Source organism: Pleurodeles waltl, chromosome 1_1, assembly GCF_031143425.1.
Source record: "Pleurodeles waltl isolate 20211129_DDA chromosome 1_1, aPleWal1.hap1.20221129, whole genome shotgun sequence".
Taxonomy (NCBI): domain Eukaryota; kingdom Metazoa; phylum Chordata; class Amphibia; order Caudata; family Salamandridae; genus Pleurodeles; species Pleurodeles waltl.
In genome coordinates, this window is record NC_090436.1 from 382,451,261 (window position 1) to 382,467,110 (window position 15,850).

General features: G+C 43.9%; 1 protein-coding gene across 1 annotated transcript in view; it reads left to right on the forward strand.

The window, feature by feature from the left end:
- Window positions 1-645: 645 nt before the first annotated feature.
- Window positions 646-15,850, forward strand: part of SERINC5 (serine incorporator 5) — a 262,324-nt gene continuing 247,119 nt past the window's right edge. The window contains exon 1 of the mRNA XM_069223153.1: window positions 646-1,073. Within this exon, the coding sequence (XP_069079254.1) occupies window positions 1,047-1,073 (27 nt within the window). The 5' untranslated portion in view covers window positions 646-1,046. The remainder of the gene's footprint in view (window positions 1,074-15,850) is intronic.

Below are 15,850 nucleotides of genomic sequence, written 5' to 3' on the forward strand. Positions count from 1 at the left end.
CCCATGTTTCATGTGTGAGTACCTCACACACTCCAGAGATTTGCTTTGCTTTCATTGCTGTTATCCAGTTGACCCCATTCTACATTTAGGACTTCAAGTCGCAGAATACATAAGAAAAAATCTGCCTGGGAGAACGTCTCACGTATGGAACATGGAAACTTCAAACTCAGGGTACTTTCACGCAGTAGCCCAGCTGAGAAGAACAGGTGCGGTCGTTCCCAACCTATAGAAGCCCTGCCCGCAACTGCTTGTGCCGCTTTATTGTGATTCCATTAGTTTCACCAGCTTATTTCAAAAGGCTTCTCCTCTACCTTCCTTTTAAACTTGGCGCTACGAGAAACTGGCCATCTTAGGAAAGAAAAATGTGATTGTTCCGCTGGCTCCGTGAAGCTGCAGAATGCCGTCTAAAGATGCTTCTGTGCGCTCTAGTAATGCAGCCAGGTATCCCGCAGGTGCACGGTAACTAGACCTACCGAAGCCCCCTAAGGGCCCTGCAGGTAAGGGAACACGCTGTGTAGGAGGACGAGCTCCTCACCTACCAGGGACCTGACGTGACGCACTGAGCTGGGAGGAGGTCCTCTGGGAAACACCACCGGAAAGCGTTAAATCCCCCGAACCAACTGACGACAGCGGAAGTGAAGCGCCAGACCCTGCCTGGGCGTCTCGCGCACCAGCCGCGAGTGTTTGTCTGTCTTGCTGCCGGAGGGGATCCCGTGCGAGGGGCGGGGCCAGGAGCGTGGAGCAGAGGGCAGGCGCTGTGCGGGCACGCCGCCGAGCACCGGGGGCCTCCCGCGACCCCTGCACCGAGCTGTCCGGAGACTACCCCACGGTCCTACCGCCGAGAGACTCTACTGAGGTCAACAGCCGACGGGGAGCCCGGTCTCTTGCCGTGAGTCCGCGAGGAGCCAGCGCTTGGAGTGCCAAGAGACTGCCCGCCGTGGTGGCAGCCGGGATCGCCCGCGGAGCTCGGGGCTGCAGTGTGGGGAGGCTCCGCCGGCGGACCGCAGCCCCTTTAGTGGAGCCGGGCGGTGCTGTACAGCGGCGGCATGTCTGTGCCGTGCTGCGTGGGGCAGGTAAGGGAAGCCCGTGCTGCAGTGTTTGTAAACAACCCGCGTGGACGGCTGGGAGTCCGCTGTGCGATATAAATCTCGTTTGTAATGTCTCTTTGGGCGATGGTGCCTGGATGTGGGTAGCCTAGACGCGACTGAAAAGTTGGTTGTCTCGTCTGCGCGCGCCGTGGTCGCACAGCCCTGCACGAGGACTGCGCTGCAGGTGCAGCACCTATAGATCTGCATGAATATTCCAGGAGGCAACCTGCATCCGCACTCAGGCGCCTGCTGTGTTTGGAAGGTGAAAGCAAGGCTTAGGGTTACAGTGCCCGTCTAAATAAAGGTCGTGGAAGTACCACAAGAACCCCCCCCCCCCCGCCCCCCCCCCCCTTTTGAACTCTCTAAGCCAGGGTTATGTCGGCCACTTTGTAGATCGTGTGTGCCTTGAAGCGGCGCCACATCATGCAGCGCTATGCCACCTAGGAATGCGTGCATATTGTTTTGTAGAATGCATCCGTTACAGAGCAGCTGCTACCAACGAGGGCCACTGAATTCGACTCCACAGCTTTGTCGCACTCTTTCAGCCACGGACTTCTGCTTCGGAGTCGAGCTTGGAGCAATATGTGCTACTGTTGTAAAATCATGTAACACCGCGAAAAAAACAAGAATTCCCAGCTAAAACCGGCGCGCTGTGTTGTTGTCTTTCAACTGGGAAGCTGTCTACCGGGATTATAATTGATCCTTTCGGAGCCTCGGGACGTCTCTGTCATTCACTCCAATGTAGTCGAGTTGCTTTTACAAAGCGTGTTGCACGATCACTCGCCTTGTCCCTCCTGTATGCTTGTACTTTTGTTTGCTTCTGTGGCAAACTCGGGGACCGTTCCATGCTCACTCTTCAGCCCCCAGAACCTAGGCACTCGATTAGGAGGTGCCGAAAAGTCTTTAAATGTCACGACAAAGGCCAGCCACATTGTCCTAATTGTAGAGGATATCCTTAATTCCTAAGAAAAGACAGTCCATGTGATCAAGTCTAACCTTTACAGTCTTTAAAACCAGCATTGTTTTCTTGCTTTTCATATTTGTCTCGGAAACATTGAAAATGTTACATTCCGTCCATCACTTGTTGTTTTTACATTCCCTTTTTAGTCTGCATTTGAGTAAAGGGTTAAAATGCAAAACACATTACACGATTTACATTAGAAGTTTATCTGAAATCCAATTTCCTCTCGTTTTCTTTTTAGTGAGATTTACCCCCAAGTCATCAAAGCTCCCAACCTGGTACAGTAACACAATACAGTCGACACCCCTTCTCCCACGACGGTCATAACAACTTAGTCTGTTTTTTTAAACCAGCTCATGAAACCAGAGAACCTTCTTAGGTTTCGTCAGCAGAAATCTTGTAAAAAATATTTTACAAAATGTACGAGATATATAGGCATCTTGCATTGTTTTGTGGTTTTATGTTCAACATATAGAGCTGTTCAATTGCCCAGTTCTCTTTGTTAACAGTAAATGCTGTTAGAGATTTGCATAATGATGTATTGCCATTAATATGGCCTCGAAACCGTGACCTAGTTCAAAACGTGATCGTGCAGTAACTGGCATATCACTGCCCATATCCACTATATAACTGTGTTCAAAGTAACTTGGTAGTTTTAATAGAAATAATAATAATAATCAAAGGGCATCCTTAAACTTGATGACTGGTGAGTGAAACATTCATGTCTATCTAGTACCTCTTTCCTTCCACCCTGCAGGCCAATTTAGAAACCGCCATCTAAAAAGTAGAAAGTCTACAAGTGGGCTTTATTTTAGGTTTGAACTATATTTGTCCATTTTGAGGGATTCACAATTCCAGCGGGTTCTTCTTGAAGTACAGGGCGATTTTAGATTTATAGGAGTTCCCAGTGTCCGTACTGCGGTAGTTATTTTTTTCCAGTGTACAGTTCGCCTAAGTATATCAAACTTACATTTACAGATTTACGTTTTGCTTCTGTTTTCTCGATTGAGTAAATATTTTTTTCCTGTGAACATTCTTTCCATAATCCCACACTAAATTTGCTGTTTACTTTCTCTTACCATGAGAGAAACAGTTACTCCACTGATGTCTGCAAGTTACTTTGACGTCACATTGGGGCTCTTCCATGCAAATGTTTGTTAATCGCCACCCCTCCCTGACATTCTGCTTATCATTTGCCTTAATGTTCCTAAGTGCACCTTGTGATGAATTTTAACTTATCCAGATTCTGTGAATTTAAAAATCGTAAATGCATTTTGCATAAATAATTTGTACTTGTATATATTTAAAAAAAAAAAAAAAGCTACTGTCACTGAAGTACTGTCTTGGTGCCACTGTCCACAATGTGTCTACATAGGTCACCTTTTAGGAGACATCAACTGAAACACGATTACAGTTTCTAATGTATTCCTGTGCACAATTATCACATCCTCCACGCAAAATGTAAAAATGAATCGATGAAATTATGCATGCCGCCTGGGCGGCACCAGGCACATTCACACCATCCATAATAAATGTATATTACATCACAAATAAAAATATTTAAGTTTAGTGCTTGAGTTAACGAACCTCTCACCGCATGTGCTACATCTTTGCAAAGTATGACAGTGATCATTTCTTGTAGCGTGGAGCAATTACCAGTAGCCTGATAGTCACTGGTGTGGGGTTTATAATTTAGTCACTGGCATTTGCAGGACGATATATGACTGGAACATCTCTTTTCTTTCCTTGTGTGTTTTTTTCCGTGCCAATGTATCACCCTGGATAAAGCTTGCTTACCTGTCCAGACGAGTGAAATGTGTTGGGTGCGGTACTTGGCATCAAACCAGGCTTAATTATTGAAATACCAGAAGAAAATTGTTCACTCGAGACAACGTCAGTATTGAAAGAAAAACATTATTACCGCTAATAGTGCCTCTAACTGATGCTTTCTAATATGGGGAAGGACATGAAGCTATGTTGGCTATTAGTATCCAGCTACTTTTAACAGTTTGAGTACTGTTCATTGAAGTTACTTCCTGTTTCCGGAGGTCTTCTGTAGGGACTGGTTGGTGAGTGTCCTTGTGTGGTGCTGATTTTGCTTTAACTTAGCAGACTATCTTTGTACATTTGCTGAGATCTTATCTATCAGCAGTACTTTCAAATGCTTTGAAGTCATTTAATCTACTTGTACCATTAGGTGACGAGCCTCTAGAGCCATGCTCATTCTAGGTTATCTCTCACTCGGTGTGCTGCTGGCTTCCCTTCTTCGCTGGGACAAATGAGGGGTGGTGGGCAGGATCCATGCCTCTTGTTGCTGCAGCTAAGTATCGCTTTCTTACTGGGCTCTCCGACCTAAGTTCTCCCTGTAATTTGGTGATTTCCTGGAAGTTGGTCCCTCTGAGCCCAGCACTTTGTGAGTGTGTTGTGCTCCTTTGCACCCTGATGAGCCCTTGCTGCTCACCACAGTTTTATACACCACCCAGTTACTAGTTATTCTCTATTGGACCTGGCCCTCTCTGCAGGGTCACCCCCAAACATTTTGCCTTCACCCCTCCTGTTTTCTGAATCCTTTTCTGTTGGCTGTTAGGACTCTATGCATTTTTCTACCGCTAACCAACACTAAAGTGCTAGCACTCTCCCCTTAAAACAGATCACAATTGGTTTACACCTGATTGGCACATTTGATTTACTTGTAAGTCCTTCATATATGGTACCACAGATACTCAGGGTATGTAAATTATTTTATACTAATGGGGAGCAGCATTCATTGTGCCACCCTCCAAAAGTAGCCTTCTAAAACATGGCTGAGGCCTGCCATTACAGGGGGGAGGGCAGTTTTGAACAGTTGAACTGTCCATTTGACCTAGCAAAATAAACCTTTTACCAGGCCTAAACTTTCCTTTTAATACTTGGAAGCCAAAAAACCTAAAGTAGGCCCTAAGCTACCCTTAGGGAAGGGTGATTGGAACTTGGGCAGGGGAAGAAGGGTGGAGGAAGAAACTTTACAGGACCTGCTGTGGGGTTGGACTAATAGTTTCCAATACTTTTGGCAGTAGGTATAAATATTGGACCATCTGAGCCACTCATTGATTCACTTCAGTACTTGTGGAGGACTAACCCCTCCCCCCCCCCCCCAGCAGAAACACTACCTGCTGTTTAAGGCTTGCATTGTACCTCAGAGGCCTGCCCTGCTGATTGATCCCAGGGATATCAGAGTGATTTCAGGGGTCAGTTGGTTGACCTCCTTTTCTGAGCTACAGGGACACAAGCAGCTCCAGAGGCCTCCCTTCAACACCTCAGCTAATCTACCTCAAATGGCCCTGCTTGAGCCTTTCTGGTCTCTGTTGGACTGAGTTCCTGATCCCCAAGAGATGCCTCTCCAGGTTTCAGACCCCTGGCTGGCACCAGTCCATTTTGAATGTTGTTCCCCAGAATTTTAGAAAGCAACATTTTCAGCAGGACTATCCTGGTCCTTGTATCCAGCTGCACTGCATTGCAGTTGGCCAGAACTTTTGACTTTGTCCCAGTCTAGAGTGATCAGATACCCACAGTTAGTACTTTCTGCTTCTTGGCACTATTTTTTATTACACTTTTAAAATTGCATATCTCCAGTACCACTGATTGGATTTTTGTCATTCTGGTCTCATTTTATTAAATGTATTTTTATTTTTAAATTGGTGTTGGATAGCTCTTGTGCTATGTTTTCACTTTATTACAGTTTGTGTGCTGCATAGATACTTAACACAGTCTCTTTAAGTCAAGCTTGCCTGCTTTTCTGCCCAGCTACCAGAGGGTTAAGAGCAGGTTAATTTAGTTACCTTTTGAAGCTCACCTTGACCAAGGTTGTGGTTGTGGTTGTGGTTCGAGAAGGGTTTTCACCCTCTCAATCAAAAACCCAGTTTCTCACACTCCATGTTGTGTCCTTACTATAGTAGTTGATCCTTGTTTTTCTTTTAACGTTTTCTTTTCGCAGGTGCGCCAACAGCCCTTCCTCCTCAGATCTAATTCACTTGCTTGTTGGTTCAGAATTCCAATCTTTTTCAGTGATCCACATGCCTGCTGTGACATCTTTTGTCTGGTGGCAGGATCTGGCCTCACATTTAATTCTCATCAGTTGCATTGTGGGCTTCCTATGAACTCTTTCAAATCTTTAGGCCCTGCAAACTGCAGTGTTGCTGGAATCCCTGTAAACTAAATATTTGCACAGTAAACATGTGCAGCCTTAGAACACACCAGATACAAAAACAATTAACATGGAAGCCATCGGACTCCCCTTGTAAATCCCTTTATAATTTATGTTTTTATAACTGCACATCCATAACTAAGTAACCATGTCAACGGTGGTGTCGCCCAGTAGCCACTTTTCCTGTTATAGCCTGTATGGTGTTAAATGTAGCGGTACCTCAGATTATACCAGTCAAATGACTTATGAACATGTACGTACTTTTATCTATTGACTTATTCTGCAGTGCAATAGGGAGAAGTTGTTTAGCAGGTGGTCGTGTTAATTACAATCGTGATTACAATCTATTTCTACCTCCGTTGGTGATCTGCATTGAACATTGTCTTATGGTCTGTGCTCATCCTCCTGGGACTCCAAATATGCTTGGGGTACGACGTTAGGGTTGTACATGCTTCTGCCTGCTGATATCCTAGAAACGATTCCTTTAGGCCAGTGGTTACCAACCTGTGGTCTGGGGACCCCTGGGGGTCCGCAAAGCCTTCTCAGGGGGTCATTGAGAGCCTAGAAAAAAAAAAAAATATTGACAAATTAGTTTCCCCAGCTTCCAGTAATGACTCAGGCGGGGGTCCCCAGATTCCAATGATGATTCAGTGGGGGTCCCTGGGTTCCACTAATGTTAAGGTGGGGGTCCACAGAAATCAAAAGGTTGGGAACCACTGCTTTAGGCAGTCCCGCTCCAGAGGAGGCATGGTGCCTCTCTTCCATGCCATAGCTGCTCCTCGCCTCTCAAGTAGAAGAGCCAGTGACACAAATTTCCTGACTGTTTTGGGCATCCACACAAAAAGTTAGCCATGCAATTGATGGCAAAACCGGAATGTCCTAGTTTAATCATTTTAGACCAAAAAGGTTGTTTTTCATTACAGTACTCTTGTAAATGTGGGCAATTCCAGGCTACATGAATGAAATCAGTACTTGTTTGTTGATATTTACTAAATTAAGGGCTTTTCAAAGAATCAAAGTTGTGTAGGACAGCCAATGCACAGTAAATGCTGTGTCCAAGTCATAAATGCAGCAAGCTTTGTCTGTAATTCTTGTAGATTAATGTAGTTTAGATGCAGCAGTAGCCGCTAAATACATCATTAATATCTATTCCCCAAGACGCAATGGGCCTAATGACCATGTTTGTCCTGGACTTTTGATTGCACCATATAATCGCAACAACCATCGCCTAGCATCCCGCACTTGTATAACACAAGCATAAGGCATGGGGGTTCTGTATGAAATGAGTGGTATGCTGCCTTGAGTGGACCGTAGAAATAAATATAGAACATCAGATTTCTTTATATCTGAACCCTCTTTTTGTAATCATCTGATTCAGGAGTTCACCACCACAGTGTAACTGTCCCCGTCACTTTATATCCACCCTGGTCAGTGAATCCACAACACATTTTTGTATAATTGGAGCAAGCATGGGCCTCTCCTTTGGGGGAGGTAGGGGAAGTAATCGTCAAGTATGGCTGTGTGTGACCCATAAATCTCTCCATCTTGCGCCAAGCCCAGCTTGTAGATGCAACTGTCAACAGTCAGTGGCCTGGATTTTTTTATTTTTTTTTGGCCCGGCGGCTAAAACTGTTTGTAGCGAGCCTTAAGATATTTCTTCCTTCTTTACTATAATATGCAGTGATCTAGGTGAAAAATGGTATCCGCACACCACAAATTGGGTCTGTGCCACTTTTATAAAGCTCCAGAGCTGGAACCACTAACCCACATCCCTCAAAGGGAAGCTGCATAATTTCACGTTGCATATATGTCTATTTGTCTGACCTAATGAACTGAGACCGGATGGATCGCAGATTGGAAAAATAGTTTTGACTAATGATATCAGGATTTTGACAAATAGATATAAGCATTTTGGGATGCGTATTATTTTAATAAATGTAAGTCTGCCAGCTAGGGATAGTGGTAGTGTAATCCACTTATCTGCTTGGGTACTCAACCTTTCAGTCAACCGCACATAATTATCAATCGGTTCTACAATGCAGTCTTCATTGTTTGAATACTAAAATATGTAATTGCTTCCCCAAACCATTGTAGTGGAAGTTTTTTTCCTTTACCTGTGCTGGGCATATCTGGAAATATCTGACTTCTCCCAGGTTAATTTTAAATCCAGGACAGCTGCTAAATTTAATTAATTCTCTAATGATCGTATTTAAATGATGCTCATGGCGTTTAATGAAGAGCAGCATGCACTCTAAATTGATCGAAATTAAAAACTATCTTCCAAGAAATTGTTGTCCCTATGTGTGTGGTATTTCCAGAGCCAGAAAACCAGTGGTTCCATAACAATCTCAAACTGCAGTGGGAAACTGGACACAGGCCTTGTCTCCCCTGCGAATCTCAAATGGTTGCGCTAGTAAACCATTAACCCTAACTCTTGCTATTGCATATAGCATCCTTATGAGGCTAATTATATACTTCCCCACGTCGACCCTTTGTAACAAATGACTCGAGAATAGCATTTCTAGTGAATCAAATGAGCTATTGCTTCAGTTGATAAACACAGAAAATAAGGTAGGTAAATTGTACGTGGAATACATGTGCATTGGTGTTACAAGACCATCCATTCAGTCAAGTAGTAAGTGAGTTATCAATAACTTTTGATAGAATTGTATTATCTACATTTCTTTGGAAGAAAGGGAAGCCTGACTGACCTAGTGGTTTATCCTTGTCAGCTCTCAATAATGCCGCCATGACTACTGCCTCTCTTGTAGGTTGTGTGAGCTTTCCATCAGTCCGTGTTTCTCATATAAGAGGGAAAAGCCGTGCCTGCTTTGGACCTTCTTTCCAACTTGTCCACTTTCAGCCCCCATAGTTATAAGCGTGATTCATTGCGGAAAGGTTTCAGTATGTTTGGAGCTAATTTACAAATGTCTTAAAGGGGAGTGTATGTAATTCGATTTTTGATTTGCTTCTGCTGCACGGGTCCTGCCCCTTGTTAGTGATCTTGTACTAAGGAGCCGGGTTGCAGTATTTCATGGGGATCCTCTTGAGTCTCACCATTGTAGCATTAATTTGTCAGATGCTTTTGTCCGTACTTGAGTGTGTGTCTGACCTTATGATGGTCACTCTGGTGGCATGTCTGGTTCAGGCTGGAACAACATCACTTTAAGGTGGGCAAGCATAATGGTATTATGTCTCCTAACCTACAGGAGGACTGCTGCTGCCTTTCAGCATTCCTGGCTGCTCCGCTTCATCTTTCTGCTGCTGCTGCTGTTCAGCATGCCTCATGGGAGAGTGAAAGTGGATGGCCAGTCACCAGCATGGGGACATTAAAGGAGACAGCCCCTTAGTGTTTCCTCACTGCCTGGAGGATAGTATTTTTTTTCAGTGGCCACCTGGCTAAGCAACCTAGCCACGGCCAGCACAAGAACTCAGCCACTGAACCTAGGTGCACGGTGTCATGTCCGGCTAGGGAAGGAGGGTGTAATTAGGTGGGCTCGCTTTCTTGCTCTTCAGTTTTTTCCTTAGGCAGGATTTTTGTGGTGGTGTGTGTGTGTTTTTTTGTTTTTTTTGCATTAAAGTCCCACAATCAATTATTTATAAGACCACCATTTTATGAACTAGTCATATACACCTTTATTTGGGGATTTTACAGTGCTACAGTAGTCTACAAAAAACACACATAAAGAAAACGAGCATTTACAATGCAATAGGTCTCGCTATTACGTGTGTTGGAGCCATTGGCATTTTAAAAGCATAACTGGATTTGTTTGACAAATTAATTGGTCAACCCTGTTGCATATTTTGGTCCTTTCTGCCACATACTCCCAGTGGCCCTGCATATAACAAAAGGGCTAGCAGGCGTACTGGAATATTTTTTTGAAACCAGGCCCTTAAAACACAAACTACTCCCAGGTGCAAAACTTATTTACTTGGCAGTTGGTACAGGTGCTTTTGCCTGCGGGGCAATGAATAAATGATTGTACTCCAAGAATGTGTTCTTACTGGATCACTGTCCCTTTACTGTAGTCTGGGGAGTTGAACAAAATGCCCGTGACTTTTCACACGCTTGAGCCACCTCACATGATATTACTGATCCACAGTCAGTCTTGGATTGAAATATTAGTTATAAAATACTGACAATTGGTCAACATAATCAACTGTAAGCTCTCCTCAAGGTTACTTTAATAAATACACACACAGCTCAAGTCTCACAGACTCAAACATGTGTAGTTCATCTTTTTAGGTTTCTGCATTTGTATTCGCAGCTTGTATCACGTTATCAAAATGAAACTGCAAGTCCCAGAATGCAAAGCTGAAACATAAATTAAATAACCGAATCACACATTGAATTAGGGAGCTGGACAACTCTATGAATACTACTCCAAGGGCTGGTTTCCAGCTTGTATCTCATTATAAAACTACAAGTCCCAGAATTAATGTGTGCTGCAAAGAACGTGAACTAAGCAGATCAGAGTGCATACAATGTAAAAATAACTCTGGCAATGTTCTTTTTGAAGAGAGAACATACTTTTGTCTAGTGGAAGTTTAGACTCCTAAGGTAGCGCAGAGGGGTAATGTTTATTCTGGAGAGACAACTTACTTTTGTCTAGTGAAACTTGTCCTCATTGTAGGGTAACGCAGAGGTTTAATGTGCCGGCTACACAGAAAGTGTGTTAGGCAAATCACAAAGTGCATGTAATATAAAAATGTAAAAATAACTCTGGAGGTTTACGTTCTTTCTGGAGAGAGAACGTGCTTTTGTTTAGTGGAAGCTTTGAGTCATCAGAAGGTAGCACATGGGGTTAATGTGCCTGCTGCAAAGAAGGTGTACTGAGCAGATCAGAGTCCATATAATGTAAAAACGATAATGCTGGTCGAGTTTGCGCTATGAGCGCCATGGCAGCCAAGAAAATGTACCTTTGTCTTGTGGACGCTTGGGAGTCATCAAAAGGTAGCGCACAGGGTTACTGTGCCTGCTGCAAAGAACGAGTACTATGCAAATCAGAAAGTGCATGTAATGTGAAAATAATTCTGGCGATTTATATTCTTTTTGGAGAGAGAAGGTACTTTTGTCTAGTGGAAGCTTGAAGTCATCTTAAGGTAGTGCACAGAGTGAATATGCCTGTTGCAAAGAATGTGTACTAAGCAGATCAGAGTGCATATAATGTAAAAATGATACCGCAACTCGAGTTCGTGCTCTGAGTGCTGTGACTGCCATGGCAGCCACAAGAACTTACTTTTGTCTAATGGAAGCTTTGAATCGTCAAAAGGTAACATACGGGGTTAATATGCCTGCCCCAGAGATCCTGTACTAATCAGATCAGAGTGCATATAAGACAAAAATGATACTGCTGATTGAATTCACGCTGTGATCCTCATGCAGGCACGAAGTGCAAACAAACAATAAAGTAGTTTGTACACACTGAAGTATATTGGCAGTCATGCAATTATCCCTGTAACCGGGTCAGTGTCCAAAGCAGTAACCAAACAACCCCAGAACGGGACAAACTTAAAGCATTTACCAATTACATCAAGTGATTTTTTTTTTTTTTTTTAAAGGCAGGCCCAGGAACTAATGAAAGTGATGGACGTAAGGTGGGCGTGGTTAAAAGCCCACCATACTTATAAAAGGTCAAAGTGCTTACACGCTCAACCTAAAAATGAACAGAGAACCAGCTGAAACATGCCGCCCACCCCTCGCATCCAGTCACAACCTATGATACAGGGTGCCGTTGGGATAGATACAAGCATTGCAATAATATGTACCATGGTGGATGTCCCATATGAAACCACACATTCATTACAACTCCTGGAGTCCAAATCCCCTTATAACAGTGCTTAATTAGTTTGGCCCACGTCACCACGTGCAGTCTGGAGGGGAAAAAAGCCTTCAACCACCTGGAGTGTTTACCAGACTTCTGTGGCTCTGATAGATGTTGTCTGACCACAAAGGGTGAAATGGTCTTTACTGGACACTTCATTTTGGTGGAGCAGAATGACTGACGGAAACGTAATTTGAATTTTTAATAACTGCTTTTTTTTTTTTTTTTACTCTTGAGGTCCTGCTACATCGTTGAAGTCTACAGTGTAATTGCCCACTGTAATGATGTAACCCAGAATCATCCCCTGGAATTGGTGGGGAGTTTGCGAGGCTACCGGGGTGACGGGCTCTACCCAAAGAATTCCTAAAGTGAGACGAAGTTTTCAGGGATGAATAAAATGCTGGTGAAGTACTGCAGTGGTACTGATAGGTAGCCTTTTTTTTACAGTAAAATCTCGAGTTGAAATCAATTTCTGGTCCCCAAAAAATGTTAGTCAGTCCCCCACCTCCTACATCTTGTGTTCCCTTGCATTGGTGGTAACATGGCCCTACATATGGGCCGTCTTTCAATTGGGAGGTGCAGACGCAAAGCATGGAATGTGTTTTGGGGGATGAGTATCATGGTATGCAGGTATGGTGGGTCTGTTATAGGATTCGGGGAATGACAGACTGCCGTTTTTGGGCTATTTTGTAAGGTCGGTGTGGCAAAACACAGGCTATTTCCAGAACTGTGTTTCTCAGCTAGGCGTTTTCTATAGAAGTATTTCTGCATGTATGCATGCGTGCATAATGTAAAAACAGTAGGCTGTGGAGTAAAGGATGCCATGCCGATAGGGGGCAAGAGGCCAGCACGTCTTACAACCTACCCTGTAGGTGTGGATGTAGGCCAAGGAAGGTGGTAAGGTGCTGAGTTTTGAGGCGGTTTGTACGATACTAGATACGTGTTTCCTTTGGTGCTTTGGGCACCTGTATTGGGGTCTTATAAAGACCAGGAAAACTAATTTGTGGGGACATGATGTTAATTCATATGGATTAACGCACTTTTTAACTAATTTTAAAAGAGAACCCACAACTTGGCAATGCTGCACTGGTGGTATGTTCATGTGTTAAACATATGCATGGGCTCTGGCACAGAGGATGACGGTAAAATAAAAAAAAAATCTACAGTACTCCATGTTTTTTCTTTTTTTCAACTGCGAGATTTAGAAATCCATGTTGCACCTGTGGGCAGCTGGGTGAGGCCGGTCTGCATAATATTAGCTAATGGCCTACTTATTTTCTTATCAAAACAAAACCATGTTCTGTCAGGAAGTATTATCAAGTGGAACAATTTTTGAGGCTTATTGGAAACAAAGAGGCACATTGTTTGAAAAACGCCATCATAAATATGGGAAAAGAAACAGATAACAAATAAAATGTTCTATATACTTACACTTGCTGTATTTGAACCCAACATTATTCTATGTAAACGGAGACTGATTTGTCCTACAGAACAGTGCTGCAAGTGATGACGCAGAGTGATACAGTGTGACAAAGTGAATACAGTTTTAAAAAAAAATAAAAAAAAAAAAATCTATACAACATGTACAAAGAAAAAAGGTCAAGCCAGAAAGCAGGAACTTGATATGGATATGAATCAATCAAATGTCCACTTATAAAATCAGGGATTGACCCTGTGAGGGTCAACGTTTCGACCCTTAAAGGAATGAATAGGCCGGTGTCTTCATCAGCAAAAACAAAACAGCCGGAAGGCACTGGACCAGAACAAAACACTCCCAGTAATACAGATCTTCCTTCAAGCACTGGATAAGTATGCACTATGTCGTGTGTCGCCCGGGGGTGGGGGGGGTGGGTGGACTGAGAAACGCTGTAAAACGGCGGGAACCTCTGTGCTTCCTGTGTGTAACAAGGATACTACTTATTTTCTTAGCACATGGACAGGTTGAATACCCAACTTAGTTGCACAGTAGCTTAATCCTCACAACGCAGAGAAGGAGTGAGACAATTTTTAAAGAGTTAATAATGCTTCTTCCGGCCCATAAACCTCTCCCAATAGGGCAGCCATATGGGGAGATGCATAGCTTTCAGGACAACCCGTGACGATGTAAATAATCTCGGTTCAGATTTCTACGTAACATATCTTTTGTAGATGTCATTAAAATCTAGCATGGATCAGGCTTTCCTAGGTTGGACACACCTGCAGAGGTGCAGAATCCATTGGGGACTACACAGGTCCTAACAAACGTTTGCACGGTGGTCCCTTCATGTGAGCACTTTATCCATCGTGTAGTGTTTTTGTTTTTGTTTTGTTGTGTTTGGTTTAAATAATTCCCAGCGTATACGTGCAGATAATGCCCCCCACCCACTTGAGAATAACTCAACTGGAGACTGTCATTACTTTGCACAGCAAATGTGATGCTGCTAGATGCCACCGTTACCAGAGATACGTATGTGTACCGATTGTAACAGCGCCGGCGTTCCTTCCCGAGAAGGCACTAACGTTTGTTCAGTGTAAACTGCGCTATCTTTCCGTTGCGTCATTTAATGAGTAATTTATCATTTTTTCTTTACCTCTCGACGCCAATGAAGTGTTACGTGAATGAAAATTGTTCACTTTACTATGCACCTCCTTTTTAATAATCACTTTCACATTAAAGTTTTTATAGACCCGTTTACTTTGACCTTTGCTGCCGTAAATTCCTGTTTTTTTTTGGTCTTGGGACGGTACAGGTTGTTCTGTCATTTACTAGGCCAATACTTGTGGAGTATAACGGTAACGTGAATATGGTGTAAACGAGTCAGTGCTGTTCATTTGCCCGTTGCCAGTAAAGCGCCAACATGGAGCGTGCTTCTACCCAGGCAACCGCTCAAGCGCTCAGGACACCGGGGGCGAGATGGAGCTGCTCGGCGGTTTTCATTCAGTGCCTTCGGTGGTGGGCGCAAGGGCTGCTGTGTGGACTGACCGGGTGAATATCTTCGCCTTCCTCTTTTCGGAAAGGGCCTGGTGGGCCACATTCTTCCTTCAGTCCTGGACGTTTGCTAGGGAAACTGTTTATATTGGCTTGTAGGCGAAAAATGGGGAAAGCAAGCAGCTTACCGCTGACGGATGCAGCGCTTGCCCTTGGCTCTTGTCTGAAAGGAGGTGAAATGCCCAAGTGTCGCGCTCCCACAAGTGACATCGTGGACGTTTCTTACCCCTACACCGAGGGGTGAATTCGAAGGCAAAGGCGACGCCGTGTTTGGAGTGAACGTCGGCTCGGTTTCTTTCAAATTAAATTACATTTGCAGTTTTTTGTTATAGCTTCTGTGTGCTTTGATGTGTCTAATTGCTCACTTTTTAGGAGGCTTTTTACAGCCATCGTTGGAGTGTGTATGTTATTAATACCGAACCTTCGTTTGTTTTCCTTAATTATTGTTAGTTCTACTTTATTAGTGTTTCAGATCTCCTCTGTTTTCCCCCCTTTCTCGCCCTCTACTGTGGCTGCACACCAGGCAGAAATAGGATGAGGGGGATTTGCGACAATAGAAATACTGTGTGTGTGTGTGTGTGTGTGGTTTTTTTTTTTTTTTTTTTTTTTTTTTTTATTATTTTTTTTTTTCCCTGCATCAAGTAGTATCGAGCTACAGAAATCGCGGTGACGTAGAGGAGAAGAGCTGGGGATGATTCGTGTTCGGAAAGATAAATGACTGTTGTGTGTAGCTGCTGGCGCCCCACGCTCCCGAGACTGCGTTTAGCTGGGAGGTAATGAGAGCGGCTGCCGTCAGACTGGCTGCTGCCGCCATCGAGGCCTATG